This window comes from Macaca fascicularis, chromosome 5 (assembly GCF_037993035.2).
Source record: "Macaca fascicularis isolate 582-1 chromosome 5, T2T-MFA8v1.1".
In the NCBI taxonomy this organism is placed as follows: Eukaryota; Metazoa; Chordata; class Mammalia; order Primates; family Cercopithecidae; genus Macaca; species Macaca fascicularis.
Window position 1 is genome coordinate 49,011,700 of NC_088379.1, and position 21,768 is coordinate 49,033,467.

Genomic DNA, 21,768 nt, shown 5'->3' on the forward strand with positions numbered 1-21,768 from the left:
TTTGAAATCTCGGAAAATCATCTACATAGGATTCTGTGCATGTGTTGGGGGGTTTGGGGTGTATGTGTAAAGAATATACATGATGATTTATCAACAGGCATGTGGTATTACTTTCTTGTAGTTGCTGGCAATGTTGCTTAAGAAGAAACGTTCCCTTCTTAACAGCCACATCCTCCATCTAACTTTTTCTTTGGTGGGAACTGTTGATAGTGGACATGAGACCTCCATTATTCCAAATTCGACTGCTTTCCAGGACCTCCTTTGTGATTTTGAAGTATGTATATAAGCATAATAATATATAATCAATGAATGCATTTCTTACTCCATATGATTATAAACTATTTTATCTCTAAAATGTGTTTAAAGTCCTGTAATTTTGTGACATTCATGTTAATATCATTTAGTAAAAGATAAAAAGTAGAATAATGCTGGGGTTCCTTTTCTCCAAGGATATTCCATTTTGCAAATATTTTAGAAGTGAAATGGTATGGTGCATATCCCTAACTAGCTAATTTGCTGCTGGCAGTGGCATTACGTGAGTCGAACATATTTTCATCAGGCGATTCTGATAGAAACTTTTTCTTGATAAATAGGACCTAGACCTCTAATTTTGGTTACAACTGCATGGTAAAATATCATTCATTTTATGTTCGCATTTCATAGTCTACGTTTTCTGCTTCTACTGCTATATCCTAACTCAAGCCCTAATCAATTTTTCTCCTATTCATACTAGGATAACTATCACTTCTTTTTCCCCTTTGCTCAGGCTGTCCTGCATACCCTTGGGACCTCATTCTTTCAAAGGCATTTTCATTTCTACTGGCTTATTACTGTAACAGCTTATACTCTGTTCTCTCAAGGCAGCACTTAATCACTCATAGCCTTTTTCCATTTAATTTCTTGTTTACAGCACTTTGCATGTTAGTACTATATACTAAATTTATATAATATATCCCTTTGAAACTGCAGGATCTGTAGGCTTTATGATTGCAGAGATAGTGTTTATCTTCTTTGTCTTTGTGTTCCTACCACCCAGAATAGTGCCTAGCACTTAGTATTTGCGAACTCTTACGTCTAGGCCCTAACCGTTCTTCCTCACAACTACTGTAAGCTCTGTTTTGTCAGTTGTTGAATCCCTCACAAATAGTGTGCCCTAAGTACTTTACTGACACTGTATTTTCAAAGCTTAGTAGAAGCTTCCCTCTAAATAAAAATCTATGGTCTGTACTCAGTTTTCAGTATCCCCAACTCTCAGTAACATTGGCTGTTGTCTGTTTCCCTCATATTCTTTCAAGTTATACTTCTTTTGCTAGCTTTCAGGTGTTAATATCCTGGTTCTTATATCTTTCTATTTTTTTCTATTATTTTCTTGCAGTGATGTTTTCATTATTTTTTGTAAAGATGTCCATCTTTACTTTTTTACATTTTCCTGTGTTTGTTGTTTTCCTTCCTTTAAACTCCTACCTAGGTTGACAGTCTCATCTCTGTGGAGTTGATCCTCAAATCTAAATCTCTAACCTTGGCATCTGAATTCCAGACTTATTTCTAATTCTTGCTCAACACTTCCATTTTTGTGTCCCATCAGCACCTTAACTGAACTTGGCATCCCTCCTCAAATTAGTTCTTCCTTCTAACTTCTCTGTTTATGTTAATAACACCACCATTTGCCTAGTCACCAAGGCTTGAAATTGAAAACATCAGCTTCCTTCTTCTCTGTCTGTAAACAGTCTGATATTGTCATATAGGTTCTACTTTCACATTCCATAGTCTGCCTTTTCTGCTTCTACTGCTATATCTTAATTCAAGCCATACTCAATTCTTCTCCTATTCATACTAGGATAACTATCACTTCTTTTTTCCCTTTGCTCAGGCTGTCCTGCATACCCTTGGGACCTCATTCTTTCAAAGGCATAATCTTGTCATTTATTCAAGGACTTGCACTGATTTTCCTTTTCTACACTATAAAGTACACATTTCTCAGCCTAGTATTCAAAGTTCTGATATCCAAACCTCTTACTCTTTTAGAAAGCACTTGCTGAATATTTTTGAGGCAAGCACTGTATTAGTTACAAAGGATGTGAAAAGAAAAGGCAAGAGTCCACGACTGAAGGCATTTAGTCCATTAGAAGAAAAAGACAAAGAAATAGATAATTTAAAACTAGTGAAAGCCCAGAGATGGTAGACAGAAAGGATTATGGGATCACTAAGAAGACCTACCTAACCCAGCCTAACCTTGTTTTCACCTGGTAACTGACACATTTAAATCAAGGATTATCTTCAGTCTCAGATTTCTGATTAAAACTCAATATACAAACATCAGAAATTTAGTTGCTTAATAAATTTTGGCTTTATTTTATAGTACATTGCTGACTTTATGGCCTCTTACAGCATCCCTAATTACTCCAAACCGCAAGTAGTCTATAAATACCTAATTTACCAAATTTTTAAAATAGTCATTTGACAAATATAAGGAAAATAATTGCAGTGCCATAAACAATTTTTTGTGATTGTTTTAGAATTTATTGTGTGCATCTAAAAGTTCAGTCTATCTTTAAAGAATATTATACCTTATAAATACTTTGCAATAAGAGACTTTCATTTCTCCCTTTCCATTTTTATGCTATTGTTGTATACATTTACTTCTATATATTTATAATCCCTACAATAGTTTGTATTATTTTTGCTTTAAATGATGAATTTTTTTCAAAAGACATTTTACAATTATTTTCTATTTGACTACATATATAGTATTTATAGCTTTTTTATTCCATTGCGTAAATCTAAATTTCCATCTTGTGTAATTTTTCTGCCTGGAGATACTTTTTTAACATTTCTGTATTACAGAAATATTGGCAGTGAATTCCGTCATCTGGAAAAGTCTTCCATTTCTTTCTTCCTTTTCGAAGGACATTTTTGCATGGAATAGAATTCTAGTTGACTGTTTTTATTGTTTTCACACGTTAAAGATGTCATTCATTTCATTGTCCCCTTTGTCCACTTTATGTTTCTTCTGCTTGGGTTTATTGATTTGTGAGTTTGTCATTTTTATCACATTTGAATTTTTTAGCCATTATTTCTTCAATGATTTTTCCTGCCACTCCCTTCCCTTTTCTGGACACCAATTACACGTATCTTAGATTGCTTGAAACTGTCTCGAATCACTCATACACTAAATCTGGTATTTCTCTTTAGTATTTTTTTCTTATGCTTCATTCTGAATAATTTCCATTGTTATGTTTTCAAGGTTATTAAATTGTTTTTCCGAAGTATCTCATCTGCTATTAATGCCATCCAGTATATTTTTCATTTTAACTATTTTATTTGTCATGTCTAGAGGTTTGTTTGGGGGCTTTGGTTGTCTTTCATTTGGCTCCATATCATGTTCATGTTTTTCATTACACTCTTTAGCATATGGAGGATATTTGTAATAGCTTTGTAAAAGTGTGATAATTTCATCATTTTGGTCATTTTTTTGGCCAATTTATATAAGTGGTTTTATAGAGCTTTATAAAATAATAATTATAAAAGTGAAATAAGTTCCATGTGCTGTATTGTTTGTTGGTTTGGCATTTGGGCATTTTTTTTAACCTTAAATATACTACTGTTTTTATTTTTTATAGGTCTGGCTCCATGCACCATATGAACTTCATCTTTCCTTATTTGAACACTTTATTGAACTACTCACAGAGTCCAGGTATTAATTAATACTCATGTAGTTAGTTATTCAGCTATAGAAAAGGGGATAGTACAGTGTATACAGTCTTCTTTCTCTTATAGTGAAGCTTCAAAGAATGCCAAATTAATGAGAGAATTCCAGTTAATCCCAAAGCTGCTCCTGACTCTTCGAGACATGTCTTTATCCCAGCCTACTATTGCTGCTATTAGTAATGTGCTGAGCTTCTTACTGCAAGGTTTTCCCAACAGCAATGATCTGCTCAGGTAGGAAATCTTCTTTGTCTTTGTCTTTTTATTAACTAAAAGTACCAATCAGGTTAAGAGGGGTGAGATGAATGTAGTTGGTTTTTATGACTGTGTAATAACACCTGTAATGTTAATACTATTCAAAATATGTATGACGCATGGAAAACATGAGTGAGACAATGTCTTGCTTTGATGGAGCAAAGCTAATTGTTGCCACTAGTGAATAATAGAATATTGGTGAGAAAAGATATAGGAATTAGCCCAGTGAAATTGGCCTGGATATAATGTATTCAGTCCAGGAATTCTTGGTTCCCAATCCTATTTCCCAAGCCCTGCTAATTTTTAAGTGTATGTGCACAAGCATACATACACACTCCAAAATAGTGGGTGTGCCACCTCTATTTTTTATTCTCTTTCATTCAAACAGATTATGGTATTTTAAATCTGTTGCATATCCACACTTTTTAATATGATATAAGTATTATTTTGCAGACAATGCAAAATGTGGTTTAAGGCATATTGATGGCATGTCTGTAGAAGTGTTCTTATGTTCACATGATAATCCCCATTTTGGAAAATTTGGGGATTATAGAAAGAAAACAAGAAAAACAAACTGCACAATTGAATATTTTTCAAGTAGAGAATTGCTTAAACTGGACTTGGTCACTACTGTTCATGTGATCTACCAAGTATCTCAGGTAAAATCACACTCATTTATTCAGTTATTCTCATAGACTAACCTCTAATCTGTATAGTTTGTAAATCACTCACTTTTGTGTTAATTTGCCTTCAAAACATATTTTTAAACCTGGTGGGGCAGGCGTGGTGGCAAACGCCTATAATCCCAGCACTTTGGGAGGCCGAGGTGGGCAGATCATGAGGTCAGAAGTTCAAGACCATCCTGAACAACATGGTGAAAACCCATCTCTACTAAAAATATGAACAATTAGCCAGGTGTGGTCGTGGGCACCTGTAATCCCAGCTACTCGGGAGGCTGAGGTAGGAGAATCACTTGAACCCGAGAGGCGGAGGTTGCAGTGAGCCAAGATGGCGCCACTGCACTCTAGCCTGGGCGACAAGAGTGAGACTCCGTCTCAAACAAACAAACAAACAAACAAAAAAACCTGGTGGCAGATTTAAACTTCAGCTTAAGAATTATTTTGGAGAATTATAATTATCATTATGTCAAGAATGTATTCCTAGCATTGTAATGGTCACTTTGCTGAAATTATTACCTAAACCTGTAAAAGTTTTTGTTTTTTTTCCTACTTTATAAATGAAGAAACAAAGCCCACATAATTAGAGTGTGATACGGCCAGGGTGTTTTTTCTTCTCCTGTTCCCCCTACTCCAGGAATTTGATCATATATGTAAACCCAAGTTCTTAACCACTAGGCTACAGTGGATCCATCCAGTTAATGTTAGGACATTCGAATATGGATCATGTTGTTTGGTTTTTGAAACCATTTGCACGTTAGTGCATTAAAGAATTCATATTTTGAAGAACTGTATTTTCCCCATATTTTAAAAGCATTATTTTATGTAATGTTACTTGGGATGGTCCAAGAGGAAGCAAACTAAATATTATCACCTAATGGTCCTTAAAAGGCTAGTTAAGATAAGAAGTCCTATTTTGGCTTTATTTCTTTGTATTTTGTTTCTTTGTACTTTGTTGTTTTGGGAAGAGGAAAAAGAAAATCCATAATCTTGTTTTCTTTTGTTTAAAGATTTGGCCAGTTTATTTCTTCTACTTTGCCAACCTTTGCAGTTTGTGAGAAATTTGTAGTAATGGAAATAAATAATGAAGAGAAGCTTGACACTGGTAAGTTGATTCTGGAGCTTGGAGAAGATAGTGGTCAACTAAATATTACGTCTTTTTTTCTTCTGGCCCAAATTAGACCTGAATTATATGTGATTATATATAATATATGTATAACTTTTCTCATTACGTTATATTTTTTGGCCTTTCTCTGATGTATTTGTCTTATATCAAGCCTATACAATATGCAGTATTACAGTATTACCTACAAAATTTAATAGGGTGTGAATTTCACTTTAAAAATAAAATGTTTCCTATTTTTATAGAGTATTCATAGCAATGTTTCTTTAAATAGCAAATTCTTCCTGTGTAATTTGAACATTGTTTGATTTTTTTAATGTGTGTATATCTCTTCAGAAACATGATACTTGTTAAACTAAATTATATCCATATATCTATATTACTGTTATTTTCACTTCCCTGTTAAATATTTAGTAGTCACTGAGAAAAAAACATTTTACTAGAATCATTTTATGTAAGTATAATATAAAAATAATTTCATAAGTTGTAAGTTCCTGGGTCCATGACAAGCACGTATTTTGGAAACCTTTCCTCATTTAGTATATATATATTCCCCACTCTGTTCCCATATGTTTTTCCTGTTGTATGTGCTAGGACAGGAGAGTTGCTTGGAATGCATTGAAAGGACCTTTTTTTAGGTTGACCTCTGGAATTAAATTCTCAGAATCTTATATTTGTTCAGCCTTATTTACATTATTACCCTGTTACATTATTCCCAAATCATATCATATAGATTATTTCATTTAAATCCATACCACCCTATCCACCTGGAGGGTAGAGAGGAACTGTTGTTGTATCACTTCCTCCCAAAGGGGTTCTCCATGTTGTCTGTCCTTCCCGAGCACAGCCTCTCCTGTGCTTCATGAGTGAGAGAAAGTGGTGTGATTACAGTTTTCAAAGGAGAGATGGAGAGATTTGAAAAACTAAGTGACTTGCTGTAAATCACACAGTATGTTAGTGACAGGTTCAGGACCCCTGACTGTTACCTACTGCCAATTCATTTAGAATGATGTTGATATTTCTCTGATGAAGCAAATTAGCAGTGGATGAGAAGTATAAAGATCAGATCAATGAATAACACTTATTGAATACTTACTAAGTGCTCTATATAATTTTGTAATAACTGTATGAAATAGGTACTATTATTCCAATTATACAGGGGAGGAAACTGCAGCCCAAAAAGATACAAGTAAAAGAAACTTATCCAATATCATACCATTGACTATATGGGAACTCAGGTAGTCCAAACCAGCATTCTAAGCTTTTAACTACTACATTTTCCTACCAAGTACAAAGATTATTTCTAAGTTCTAAATTAATATAGGCTGACTAATTATGGTTAGGTAGTGAAAGTACTTTAAATATTGCTGAAATATGTAAGGAATTTATTTCAAGTATACAAAATATGTGGGCTGAACGTGGTGGCTCACACCTGTAATCCCAACACTTTGGGAGGCTGAAGCAGGTAAATTGCTTGAGTCTAGGAATTCAAGACCAGCCTGGGCAACATGGCAAAGCTCCGTCTCTACAAAAAATACAAAAATTAACCAGGCATGTTGGCGTGCATCTGTAGACCCAGCTACTCAGAAGGCCGCAGTAGGAGGATCACTTGAGCCTGAGGAGGTTGAGGCTGTAGTGAACTGTAATTGTGTCACTGCACTTGGGTGACAGAGTGAGATTCTGGTCTCCAAAAACAGACAAAAAAAAAGTGGGAAAAATATTTCTCTGGTTTCCATATTTATTTGTTGTCCATTGAATTCAGTAACCATAGTAGTGTTGTAAATTTTTCTTTCATATAAAACATTGAAGTAGGGATGTATAAATTAGTAAATTTTTCTTTCGATATGCCAAGTTGATTAGACTGATATTATCATCAGCTTATTGTCATTTGAAATAATAAAGTCAGAAGCAAATTGCTAGTCTTATTAGTATATGACATTTATTATTTATTTGATATGCACTGAAGACTTTATTGAGTATAATATAATGTTCTAAAAAATGAAAACTGGCAGTAAGAAAAGGAGACATAAAAGATAAAATTTTTAATTTCTGGCTAGATTATTACTTTATTGTAGAAAAATTTAAAGGAAGTAGCTCTTAGAGTAATGTAAGTTTTGTGATATTCTTTTGATAAGGCAATTACCAGTCTCTGTCTTCTTAGAAGAGGGAGGATCTTGGGTTCTTTTTGGTAGCTTGAAGTACCCATAATGATTAAGGTACTAAGTTAGCATTTTAAAGGACAGTTTAAAGGTACATTGCCCCAAACAAGTAGAAGTATATAACCCTGAAACTTTAGCCTGAACCTTAGTTCTAGTAAGAAGGAAAGTATAGGAATACCTCAGAAATATTGCAGGTTTAGTTCCACACCACTGCAAATGAAGCTAACATCACAATAAAATGAGTCACATAAATTTTTTGGTTTCCCAGTGCTGTAAAAGTTATGTTTACACTATACTGTAGTCTACTATATGTGCAGTAGCATTGTGTCTTAAAAAAATGTATATAACTCAATTTAAAAGTTTTTTATTGCTAAAAAATGCTAAGAATCATCTGAGCCTTCAGCAAATCGTAATTTTTGCTGATGGAGGGTGATGTCTGGATATTGTTGGCTGCTGATTGACCAGGGTGGTGGTTGCTGAAGGTTGAGGTGGCTGTGGCAATTTCTTAAAATAAGACAGATGATGGATATGCTAATTATTTAGGTGATGGATATGCTAATTTCAGGTGATGGATATGCTAATTATTCTGCTTTGGTCATTACACATGGTACACATGTATTGAAATATCATACTGTTTCCCATGAATATATGCAATTATATGTCAATTAAAAATAATAATATAAGCAGAAAAGGACAATATAGTTTGTTATAACAATGGACTGTTCCTTTCACAAAAGTTTTCTGTGTAGCATGCAGTACTGTTTGATGGCATTTTACCTATGGTAGAACTTCTTTAAAAATGGGAGTCAATCCTTTCAAAAACTGTCACTGCTATATCAATTAAGTTTATGTACTATTGTAAATCATTTGTTGTTATTTGAACAATGTTCAAAGCATTTTGACCAGAAGTAGATTTCCATCTCAAGAAATCACTTTCTTTGCTCATCCGTAAGAAGCAGCTCCTCATCTGTTAAAGTTATATCATGAGATTGCAGTAATTCAGTCACATCTTTAGGCTTCACATCTTATTCTAATTCTCTTGCTGTTTCTACCACATCTGCAGTTACTTCTTCCACTGAAGTCTTGAACCCCTCAAAGTCATCCATAAGGGTTGGAATCAACTTCTTCCAAACTCCTGTTAATGTTTATATTTTGACCTCTTCCCATGAATCATGAATATTCTTAATGGCATCTAAATTGGTGAATTTTATCCAAAAGATTTACTTTACTTTGCCCAGATCCATCAGGTAAATCACTGTCTATGGCAGCTATAGCCTTAAGAAATGTATTTCTTAAATAATAAAACTTTGAAGTTAATTTGAAGTCAAAATTACTGCTTGATTCATGGGCTGCAGAATGGATGTTGTATTAGCAGGCATGAAAGCAACATTAACTTTTTTGTGCATCTCCATCAGAGCTCTTGGATAGCTAGGTGCATTGTCAATGAGCTGGTAGTATTTTGAAAGAAACCTTTATTTCTGAGCAGTAGGTCTGAACAGTGGGCTTAAAATATTCGATAAACCATACTGTAGGCAGATGTGCTGTCATCCAGACTCTCTTATTTCATTTAGCGAGCACAGGCAGAGTAGACTGAGCTTTATTCTTAGGGCCCAAGGATTTTCAAGATGATGAATGAGCATTGGCTTCCACTTAAAGTCACCCGCTGCATTAGCCTCTAACAAGAGAGTCAGCTCTGTTCTTTGGAGCTTTAAAGCCAGACATTGACTTCTCCCCTTTAGCTATGAAAGTCCTACGTGGCATCTTCTTCCAATAGGCAGCTGTTGGAAAAAAATCTGTTGAGAAGTCTGTTGGAGAAATCTGCTGTTTAGTGTAGTCATGTTCATTAATTATCTTACTAGATCTTCTGTATAACTTGCTGCAACTTCTATATCAGCACTTGCTGCTTCATCTTTCACATTTGTTAGGGAGATGGCTTCTTTCCTTAAACCTCATGAACCAGCCTCTTCTAGTTCCAGCTTTTCTTTTTGTCTGTTTTTGAGACAGGGTCTCACTTTGTCACCCATGCTGGAGTGCAGTGGCACAATCATGGCTAACTGCAGCCTCGACCTCCTGGGCTCCAGCGATCCTCACACATCAGCCTTTTGAGTACCTGGGACTATAGGTGTGTGCTAGCATGCCCAGTTCATTTCTTCATTTTTTTAGAGACGGGGTCCAACTGTGTTGCCCAGGTTGGTCTCAAACTCCTGGACTCAAGCAATTCTCTCACCTCAGCCTCCCTAATGTTTTGTTGCAGTCATGAGCCAGTGCATCTGGCCCCCAACTTTGCTTCTGCAGCTTTCTCAGCTTTCTCAGCCTTCAGAGAGTTGAAGAGAGTTCAGGCTTTGCTCAGGAGTGTGTTTTAGCTTAAGGGACTGTTGTAGATGATTTAGTCTTCTATCTAGACCAGTAAAACTTTCTATCAGCAATAGGCTGTTTCACTTTTATTTTTTTATTTATTTATTTTTTTTTGATCATCGTGTGTTCATTGGAGTAGCACTTTCAGTTTTCTTCAAGAATTTTTTTTGTATTCACAACTTAGCTAACTTTTTAGCACAAGAGGCCAGCTTTGGGCTTGTGTCATCTTTCAACATACCTTCCTCTCTGAACTTAATCATTTCTTGCTTTTGATTTAAAGTGAGAGATACGTGACTCTTCCTTTCACTTGAACATCTAGGTGCCATTGTAGGGTTATTAATTAGTCTAATTTCAATACTATTATGTCTCAGGGAATAGGGAAGCCTGAGAATAATGAGAGAGACGGGGAAATGACCAGTCGAAGCTGTCAAAAGCACATTTTTTAAAATTAAGTTAACTGTTATAAGAGTACAGTTTGTGGCACTTGTAAACAATTATGATAGTAACATCAAAGATCACAGATCACTGTAACAGATATTATAATAATGAAAAAGTTTGAAACATTGTAAGAATTACCAAAATAAGACAGAGACATGAAGTAAGCACATGCTTTTGAAAAAAAAAGGCCTGATTGGACTCTCTGTATGTATAGTTGCCACAATCCTTTAATTTATAAGAAAGGCAGTATCTGCAAAGTGCATTAAAAGGTGTGCCTCTGTGAGGTCTGTGACTCAGTAACACATAGCTCTGCTGGAGTAGAGTTGGGCCTAGAATGCTGGGTTGTCGATGCCCAATTCTGTGTACTTGCCGTACTATCTGAGAACATCTGAGCTCCATTACTTCCTCTCTTTTCTAATTTCTCTTTTATGTGTTTGTGTGCCTTTGCCTTTCTTCTGTGCTATTTAATTCTAACTTTTCTTTATGTTATTACATTTACTGAATAAGTCTTTGCTTTCTAGTTTCAATTTTTAAATCTGGTAGATTTAACTGTATCTTTCAAAAAAGAAACTAAAATTTAAGGATTTGAGAGGTTGAGAGTCAGTAGTGATTATTATTTTTATTCACATGGTCCTCATTTGATGACTTTCCCCCTATTGAGAAGTCAAGGGGAATATTAATGTAACGTAAAAAAGATCTCACAGCCTTATTATCACTAGTTTAGGAAATGTCAAATGTAAATGAACAATTTTCAGAGTTCTGAAGAGAAATATTTAACTGACCCTTTTTCTTGTCCATGTTGGTGAAAAGCAGTCCTGGAGAAAATGTTTTCTAAAAGATATATTTTTCAGTAAACTTTCCAAGAACTACGTTGTATATTTTCTTTTAGCTTATCTACTAGGGAGATTTAATGTATTTATTTTTATTTAAGGAACTGAAGAGGAGTTTGGAGGTCTTGTATCTGCTAATCTTATACTTTTGAGGAACAGACTTCTGGATATCTTGCTAAAACTAATTTATACATCTAAAGAAAAGACAAGCATTAATTTGCAGTAAGTAAATATTTTTAAAAGTTATTATACCAGTTGCTACTATTAGTTAATTCATGTTAGGCAAAAGAAGGAATTGCCATTGACTTTAAATAGATTTTTTTAACCCTGAAGTTTATAGTATCTCAAGAATGAAACTCAGTCTTCTTTTTCCTTTTTGATTGGAAATCCTAATTTCTGAAAGTAATTTTGTTTTTTGTTTTTTAAATCCATCTGTCTTTGAATAGAGCTTGTGAAGAACTGGTGAAGACACTGGGTTTTGACTGGATCATGATGTTTATGGAGGAACACTTACATTCCACCACAGTTACAGCAGCCATGAGGATTCTTGTTGTCCTACTAAGTAATCAGTCTATTCTCATCAAGTTTAAAGAAGGACTCAGTGGTGGAGGATGGCTTGAACAGACAGATTCTGTCTTAACTAATAAGATTGGAACTGTATTAGGTATGAGACTTTTCTAGTAAGCTGCTTGGAAATGAGCTGGTGTGTTTTGTTTTATTTTTAAATTTTATGTAAACTTATCCTCTGCAGTTTGATCACCATTAAGGAGATATTAATTTTAATTAATGATAGAATGAAGATCTTAGAAGATTTCAAATTAGGCCTTTTAAGTGGCAAATCAAACTGAAGACAGATAAGACACTAAGATTTGAAAACTCAGGGAATTCCTCAGGATCTTTTTGTAATATGGGCCTTACTGATCTGTAAGTAAATAATTAGCAAATTATCAGTAGAACTAAATTAATAATAATAATAAATATTTATTTTGAGTACTTACTGTCTGCCAGTTCCTAAACACTTGCCAGGTAATAACATTTCATCACTCTGTGAGGTACAAATACTATCATATCTATTTTACAGATTAGAAAACCAAATTCATTTTACTCAGTTCCAAAGTCTATGCTTTTAACATTTATGTTATATTGCCACACAAGGATGTAAGCTCACTAGTACCATAGCTATTTTCACCCTATAACTGAGCATTTACCTAATGTTAGAAAATTGCAGTTTCCTATGCTAGATTTATTTGAACTCATATGTTTCCATTCATATTAGTAATATTACTTTGGAAAATATATATTTGAAGGTAGTGTTTTTATTGAAAGGCAAAGTCATTCCGTTCTTAAATAATTTTAGATATACATTTGTCATGTAACATTACCTTGTAAATCGTGTCTAATTGTTGTATGTCTGATCTTAAGAAGCTTATATTGAGAATATCTGTTTACCTTGGTCCAATGGGAAAAATAGGGATTAGAATTTAATATGTAATTTATTTATAGAAAACAAGTTTAAGTATCAGTGTCTAGGTGCTGTCTGTACTACTAATTCAAACATGAAAGCAAATGATAGGAGACAGATCTTTTTTTTTTTTTTTTTTGAGACGGAGTCTCGCTCTGTCACCCAGGCTGGAGTGCAGTGGTGCAATCTTGGCTCACTGCAAGCTCCACCTCCTGGATTCATGCCATTCTTCTGCCTCAGCCTCCTGAGTAGCTGGGACTATAGGCACCTGCCACCACGCCCAGCTATTTTTTTTTTTTTTTTTTTTTTTTTTAGTAGAGACAGGGTTTCACCGTGTTAGCCAGGATGGTCTCGATCTCCTGACCTCATGATCTACCCGCCTCCACCTCCTAAAGTGCTGGGATTACAGGTGTCAGCCACCGTGCCCGGCCATAGGAAGACAGATCTTTCAACATAGTACTATTGTATTGTTATTTCATATATGAAGAAGGTCTGAAGAAACTTCGTATGTGATAAAGGAAAAGTAATATCATTTCCATGTCACTGTGAAGTGATTTCTAAAGAAAATTGTCTGGTTTATAATATACAGTTTAAATGATCATCATAGGTACTTTTGTGCTCAAAAATATATCACTATTTTACATGAACTCTGGGGAAGGATTTAATCTACAGATATAATTGTTTTGAATACTTTGGTAGTAAGAAGTTTCGTTTATTGGCCTTAATAATACCTACTGGAGAATAAATAATGAAAGGCATAATTGAATGTGAGTTCTGTTGAATATGCAAGGTTTAAATGCTAACTGGCAGCAATGGTTATTTGGAAGGCCAACAGCAGCAGGAGTAATCACGCCTGAGATTTATAATAGTACTTTGTGGTTTGAAAAATTATTTCACATATATAATCTCATTTGTCCTTCAAGAATCTGGAGACAGGCATATATTTTATTGCGTATAAGTTTTATTTTCTAGAAAATAAGCCTGATGAATATAAAGTAAGGATTAATTTCTCTAATTAGGAAATTAAGACTGTTAACTACATAAGGTTAGTTTGCGAGGCAGTAATACTGTCTAAGAATCTGTCTTCTTAGTCCTGTGCTTTTTCTGTCCTGCATCACTTTCACTGTATCTGACCTACCTGATTTCATGTATTAGAATCTTTTGATACTTCATTGGTACTTTTGTGAGCATGCATATGCTGCTCCTATTTCAAAGAAGAAATCTAGGTATTCAATTTAAATTTAATTTCAATTTGACCCCGCTTAACTTAATTTTCCCTGAATATCTATCTGACACATACACATTTTTGTGTATATAAACAGGTGTATATATCAGCTCATTTGATTCTATTTCTCCTTGACGGAATAACAACCTATTTTTTTTTTTTTTTTTACTTTTTTATTCACATTTATTGGTTTTTGTCAAATTTTTCTTTATAAAAATATGTATTTTTTTAATTTTACTTTAAGTTCTGGGATACATGTGCAGAACACACAGGTTTGTTACATATGTATACATGTGCCACGGTGGTTTGCTGCACCTATCAACCCGTCATCTAGGTTTTAAGCCCCACATGCATTAGGTATTTGTCCTAATGCTCTCCCTCCCCTTAACCCCCACCCCACGACAGGCCCGGTATGTGATGTTCACCTCCCTGTGTCCATATGTTCTCAGTCTTCAACTCCCACTTATGAGTGAGAACATGCGGTGTTTGGTTTTCTGTTCCTCTGTTAATTTGCTGAGGATGATGGTTTCCAGCTTCGTCCATGTCCCTGCAAAGGACATGAACTCATTCTTTTTTATGGCTGCCATAAAAATCTTCCATGTAGCTGAAACTTGTATCTAAATTAATGCTTAATCGTAGTATATTAAATATTCCTTAAGATCAATTATAGGGAAAAATAATGTGAGACTTCAGAGAGGAAAATGATAATGCCAGTTTTGTCTTTTTTTTTTTTTTTTTTTTTTTTTTTTTTAGAACTTGCAGTGTAATCAAAATCTATTTTACTATTTAATGTATAAAATACCACTTCATGTCTTTTGGTTTTCTTTTTCATTTTTTAAAATTTTTTTATGTTTTAGAGATTGGATCTTGTTATGTGGTCCAGGCTAGACTTCAACTCCTGGGCTCAAGCAATCCTCCCATCTCAGCCTCCTGAGTAGCTGAGATGTCTTTTGATTTCTTAGAGCTCAAAACATTGTTTATTCTTATAATTTTATTTAGAATTTACTATTAAAAAAAATCAGCATGATCTTCTAATTAAGGCAATCTTTCAGAAATGTGGCAGTTTCATTAATAAGGGCAAAGAAAATAATAATTTTCAGACTCTAAAATGGAGAAATTCGTTTTCATAGCATAGTACTGCCACTTATGCCCACATTGTGACTTGAACAAATCATGTTTTCTCTGTTGTAAAAATGATAATAGTAATTTCTACCTCACATATTCATTGTGATTAAGGAGTGATATGGGAAGGAGCTTGTTGAATTGCTATATAATTTTTTATTAATTAGAAGAGCATACTTTGGAAGTTAATTCATGTCACACTGAGGAATTGGTTAGGATAAAATATTTTAAAAGCAACGTAGACATAAAATGTTCCTTTATTATATAAAACAGTAGTTGTAATATGTACTTTGCAGCATTCCAGAAAAAAAGAAGTTGAAAAAAATATGGCTATCTATGCTGAGTGCAGTTGCTCATGCCTGTAATCTTAGCGCTTTGGGAGGCCAAGGTGGGAGGATCACCTGAAGCTAGGAGTTTGAGACTAGCCTGAGCAACATAGCAAGACCCTGTCTCTACAAAAAAAAAATGTTTTAATCAGCCAGGCATGGTCGCATGTCCCTGTAGTCCTAGTTGCTGGTGAGGCTGAGACGGGAGGATCCTTTGAGTCCAGGAGTTTGAGGTTAAGTGAGCTACGATCACGCCACTGTACTCCAACGTGAACCCTCCAGAGTGAACCCTCATCTCTTAAAGAATAAATAACAAATGCAAATATCTATTTGAAATACAAATTGCTTCAGACCGAAATAAATTCTTCATCTATTGGTTGCTATTCGCAAAAGTTTCCATTGAAAATTTGAGCAACATTCACTGTGTAATGAGTACTTCCCTAGGTGTGGGGTGAACCAGATGTTTAGGGTGTATCCTGAATTTCATTATAAAACAGAGGAAACAAGATTGATAGAAACACTGCTGCCATAAGCTATATTAGTAAGAACTGACCATCTCCTTTAAAAGCTGGGTTTCTAGAGGGAATTCCGGATGTTAAGCTCAGCCAGTGGATAGCTGCAGCCACAACAGGCTTGGATTTGCCATCCCACTGCCCAGCAGCTTTCCAACAGATTACAGATGATGTTGTGAGTAAAGATTGTTTTACTTACTCATTTAGTCTTATCTCTAAATTCATAGGTAATTTAAGGTTAGCTAGTTTTTCATGATTTTCAGGACAAATGAAATATATTGTTATAACAAGTTACAAAAATTAGCTGGTGGTGGTAGCTCATGCTTGTAGTCCCAGCTACCTAGGAGGCTGAGGCAGGAGGATTGCTTTGAACCCAGGAGGTGGAGATTTAGTGAGCCAAGATCATGGCATTGCACTCCAGCCTGGGCAACAGAGCAAAACTGTGTCTCAAAAAAATAAAAATGTATTATAACAAGGATATTTTTAAGTTATATTTTTGTAGCATTCTAAATTTTGGCTGTATTTTGGATTTCACTTTTTTCTTGGGGAACTACAAGCCAAGAACACTAGAGCTCCTCTGAGGTCTTTCATTTAATAAGTAGAACTTATAGCACCTTAAGAAGGATTTTCAAACTCCTTGTATCTTATTGTCCCAACTGTGTTTCAAAACCTATATCCTAATAGACGGGCTTGCTCAAGTCAAACAAATGGTAAAGTAAAACTTTTGACTGAAGATTAATTCAACAATTGAATACTTAATTGCCTGTAGTAATATGAATGTTCTGGATAGAAATGTTAACACATACTGAATTGCTTTCTCCTTTGTTAATGCAGCATGTTTATCAGTTGCTAATTTTGCACTTACTGTTATATTTTCTCTTCTCTTAGGATTCAATGTGGGCAGAAGTGCTGGTGGGAGATCGACAGTCAGGGAGATTAACCGAGATGCTTGTCATTTTCCTGGTTTTCCAGTCCTTCAGTCATTCCTTCCTAAACACACTAATGTCCCTGCCCTCTATTTTCTCCTCATGGCATTGTTTCTGCAGCAGCCAGTTAGTGAGCTGCCTGAGAACCTGCAGGTCAGTGTGCCTGTCATCAGCTGCCGGAGTAAGCAGGGTTGCCAGGTAGGAATTATCTAGCAAGGGGCGCGTGAAATTATGTATTCCAAAGAATCACCGTAGGATAATGGATAATCACTGTAAAACCAACTGTCAATTCCATCACTTTCCCCACATTTAAGGTTTGATTTGGGACAGAAAAATTTGAAAATACCACAGAAAATTTTCCCAAAAGTCCTTTGTCCCTATTTACATTTTTTTCCTATATGATTACTCTGTATATTATATATGCATAAAGACTCTGTATGATATTTAATGGTGATCTAAAGAACTCTTTTGTTACATGATTTATTTTATTTTATTTTATTTTATTTTATTTTATTTTATTTTATTTTATTTTATTTTATTTGTGAGACAGAGTCTTATTCTGTCACCCAGGCTGAAGTGCAGTGGCGTGACTGACTGAAAATTTCACCTCCCGGGTTCAAGCGATTCTCCCACCTCAGCCTCCTGAGTAGCTGAAACTACAGTCAGGCGCCACCCCACTGGGCTAATTTTTGTATTTTTAGTAGAGACAGGGTCTTACCATGTTGGCCTAGCTGGTCTTGAACTCCTGACCTCAGGTGATCCACCTGCCTCAGCCTCCCAAAGTGCTGGGATTACAGGCATGAGCCACTGTGCCCAGCCTGTTATGTGATTTATTTCTGCGGAATTAAAAATGAAAGGAGTAGCTTATATACCATAAATTAAATATCACTCCTCGAGTGGGTGTGACAGGATTCTCAGTGCAAATTCTGATTAGGGGAAAAAAAATTACTTAATGATAGATATTATCAACATTAGGAAAACAGTAAGACTTTAGTTGACTTCTAATTGAAGACTATTAAAGATGTCTATATATAGCTAATGTTTGTGGTACTGCAAAGACTTAGGAATCTAGCTTTTAGATTCAACTATGCTTCCATCCTAATGCCAAATGCTATTCAAATCAATTCTAGTAGTTGACAAAATCTTTTAAGTGTAAACACTTGAGTCTGTGCCCTTAGATTAAATCAAGATACAGATTCATGCTTAGTGCAGTTATATTGGTTATGCAGTTTTTCAATATCCATGGTACCATAGTCATAAAGTTTATTTATAAACCTGCTATTAATAAGTCTCAATTTTTATTTTATCAGATCTTATCTGTAAGTAATCTAAAATTAAAATATTGCTGAGAATGGGAAAGAAGTGAGCTTAATGTGCTTTGTTTAAAAGATCTTGCTTAAATTTATTGGTTCTATAATTTTATCTCTTGGCTAATTAACGTGTGTTTTATTTTTACATTCTTTAGGAAAAAAGTAGAAAGCAGTTTTTTAACATAGGTACCTAAGGCAGGATGCAGAATAATAACATAGTATTCAATTTTTTTATATCTATAAAAATGAGTTTTAAAATGTAGGATGGAAGGGTACTAGTTCTTTATGTCTATATCATTGGTTACTTTTAAAAACAACAAAAAACTAGTTTCAAAGAAATTTTAGACTATTAGAACTTACGAGGGTCTCTACTGAAAAATTAGTGGTGGCTAATATTTGCTTACTTTCACTCTGCAGTTTGACTTGGATTCCATCTGGACATTTATCTTTGGAGTTCCTGCCTCCAGCGGAACTGTGGTCTCTTCTATCCATAACGTGTGCACAGAAGCTGTTTTTTTATTATTGGGAATGCTCCGCAGCATGCTGAATTCAGTAAGTTCACTCAGATACCCAGGCCTATTGAGAGTTCCTCCTGCCTGGGATACTTTTTTGTAAATAGAGGAATTTTTTGGTAACATAACTACTTATTTACTGCATGATCTCTGGAACTTGAGACTCTTATGTTAGACAAAGTTATGTCTAATGTAAGAACACACTGTGTAGTTGTTAAGACCATGGACTCTGAAGCCCTACCTGGGTTAAAATCTCACCTCTGGTACTTCCAACCTGTTATCCTCAGTTATGTGCCTCAGTTTCCTGGTGTTTAAAATGCCGGCGATAATAGAATGCATCTCTTAGGGTATTTGTGAGGAATTAATAAGATAGTGTATACACATAAAGCACTTATAAACATGCCTGATACATAAGTGTTTCATAAGTATTAACTTACATTATTAATATTATAGAATATATAATAATGAGTACATATGTAATGAGTATATATTTGTAGTGAATGTTATTACAATTATAATATTACATAATATTTCAACTTTTAAAGTCACTTTCTTTTAGAGGTCAGAAATGTTAACAATACAAGTTTCATTTGATTTTGTTTTTGCTTTTCTTCTGCTCTAATTATGTCTAACTTAGAGATGAAGAATTGAAAGAGTAAAAGACAAAATTGATGTTCCTATCGATCTGACAGGAATACAGTGAATAATGACCAGATTTGTTTGTACAATTTAGGATTGTGTTGTAACGGGAAATATTAACTTGACTCCTTGAATTACATGTACCTGACAAATCTAATTTCAGTCAAAACTATTGTGGTATCATCTAAGAACAGAACATTACCATTAGATGTACTGATTTAGAATGTTTTAGGAGTCTTGTTTTGGTGCCTATTCATAAACAACTACAAAAACATAAGAAAAGTTTTTTAAAAGATACTCTCTGGGCAGATATCAGAAGATATACATTGTTCAGATATACAGTATTCATGGTTTTTCTTTAATCATCATCATTGTTGTATTACATAATGCTTAAGAGTGAGGCTCAGAAAGGTGAAGTAATTTCCCCACCTTTTATCTTACTCCTAACTTCCTAGCATGATGCACGATGGGGCAACATTGATGGTAATACAGCCACTTTGGTACCACCAACACTCATGATAATAATAATGAATAATCAAAACCACTGATAATGGTTAGCAGACCTGTGAGTAATCCAACGATTAGACAATGATCCCATCAGTTTCTAAGGGGATTTTTTTTTAAGCTAGTTTCTAAATTTCTTTCGTGTGTGTTTGCTCATATGTGTGGTTTACAGAGTTCTGTACCATCAATATATCCAGTTTCATAAGAGTACTGAGTAGTGGATTTTTAAAATAATTTATAGCTGTGTCAATTACTCTAACATAGTGTTTCCTCTCATGTCCCCATAACAGCCTTGGCAATCAGAAGAAGAGGGATCTTGGCTCCGAGAATATCCTGTGACCCTGATGCAGTTCTTCAGATATTTGTATCACAATGTCCCAGACCTTGCCTCCATGTGGATGAGCCCTGACTTCCTGTGTGCACTAGCAGCCACCGTCTTCCCCTTCAATATTCGCCCTTACTCAGAGATGGTAGGAAAGGGGGAGGAAAATGTCAGAACTGGAATTAGTCTGTTTCAATGATTAGCAGATTTTTTTTGACAATCTTTTAAGCTTCTGAACAAGTTACAGTTTCATAACTTTATACATCACCTCTTGCATTATTGTCTGGTGTCCCCAGCTCCCCACAGTTTCCTTCTGCTTTCTCCTAAAATCACAGTGAACTCTACTTCCTTTTCTCATTCACCATATTCTTGTAAGTCCCTTGTTAGTAATTTCCCTTTTCAAATAGTTGATTCATTTCTTATTTTACATGATGCCAGCTGTGTAGTTATAAAATGTTCTTTTCCATTAAGATAACTCTAGTCCAACCAAATTTATTTATTTATTATTTTAGGAAGTAGATATTTGCTGGATTTAACTTTTACAAATAAATTATAGGGTTGAAAGCAAGTGTTGGTCCTTTCTTCCGCCTGACTTTTCTTTTTTCATTAAACTTTTATTTTGCTTATTTTGTACTAACTTAAAAACTACTAGATATAATCACATGTAGTATGTATAGATACTCTTTTGTCCTTTAAAATAAGCCCAAAAATTGTGTTAGCATGTACAATATCATATCTTCATATGCTGCCTTGTTTCCTGCTTTGAAAATATATTCACATGGAAATTCACTGAACCACATTTTTGCAGAGGCCTTGATGGATAGTTTCATAACTTGGAGTCTAAATACTGTTCATTACAGTAACTAATAGTTCAGTTGACATAAATACTGATGACTTCAAAACAAATAAACTACTGTAATTTACACAAAACCATATTGCAGGGGCTTGTACTTACCACTTTTGCACGTTGATGTTGATTAGCTAATAAACTGTAAACATAAAACAGGCTTAAAAATAAATAGAACACACCCAAAAGATAGTTATTCCTCCATAGTACTTCAAAATTTCATGATTTTTCTTCTTATTTCCACCATGTACTCTAGAACCTGGGGTAGATGACCTTCTTTATACTAATTTTTCTCCATGTATAAAGGTACAGTACTTATTTTTAAATGGTAGGGATTTTTAGGAGAAGGGCAAATATGACACATGACCTTAATACCCTGGCTTGTTTATAATGTTTAGAATCCTTATTTTTGGTTAAAAAAAAAAAAAAAGACCTTGAATAATATATCAATGTCTTTTTGTTGTCAGCATCTTTTTTTTTTTTTTTTTTTTTTTGAGACAGGGTTTCGCTCTTATCATC

At 34.5% G+C, this 21,768-nt stretch overlaps 1 protein-coding gene across 13 annotated transcripts in view; it reads left to right on the forward strand.

The window, feature by feature from the left end:
• WDFY3 (WD repeat and FYVE domain containing 3) overlaps positions 1–21,768 on the forward strand; it is a 309,189-nt gene that overhangs the window by 205,126 nt on the left and 82,295 nt on the right. For 12 of the 13 annotated variants that reach the window (XM_045392358.3, XM_045392361.3, XM_074039773.1 and 9 more), the window contains 9 exons: positions 122–274; positions 3,621–3,694; positions 3,778–3,939; positions 5,648–5,742; positions 11,644–11,764; positions 11,989–12,206; positions 17,078–17,313; positions 18,843–18,977; positions 20,371–20,550. In XM_045392358.3, coding sequence (XP_045248293.2) covers positions 122–274; positions 3,621–3,694; positions 3,778–3,939; positions 5,648–5,742; positions 11,644–11,764; positions 11,989–12,206; positions 17,078–17,313; positions 18,843–18,977; positions 20,371–20,550 — 1,374 coding nt within the window. The remainder of the gene's footprint in view (positions 1–121; positions 275–3,620; positions 3,695–3,777; positions 3,940–5,647; positions 5,743–11,643; positions 11,765–11,988; positions 12,207–17,077; positions 17,314–18,842; positions 18,978–20,370; positions 20,551–21,768) is intronic. The other variant, XM_045392356.3, reaches the window with a different exon arrangement.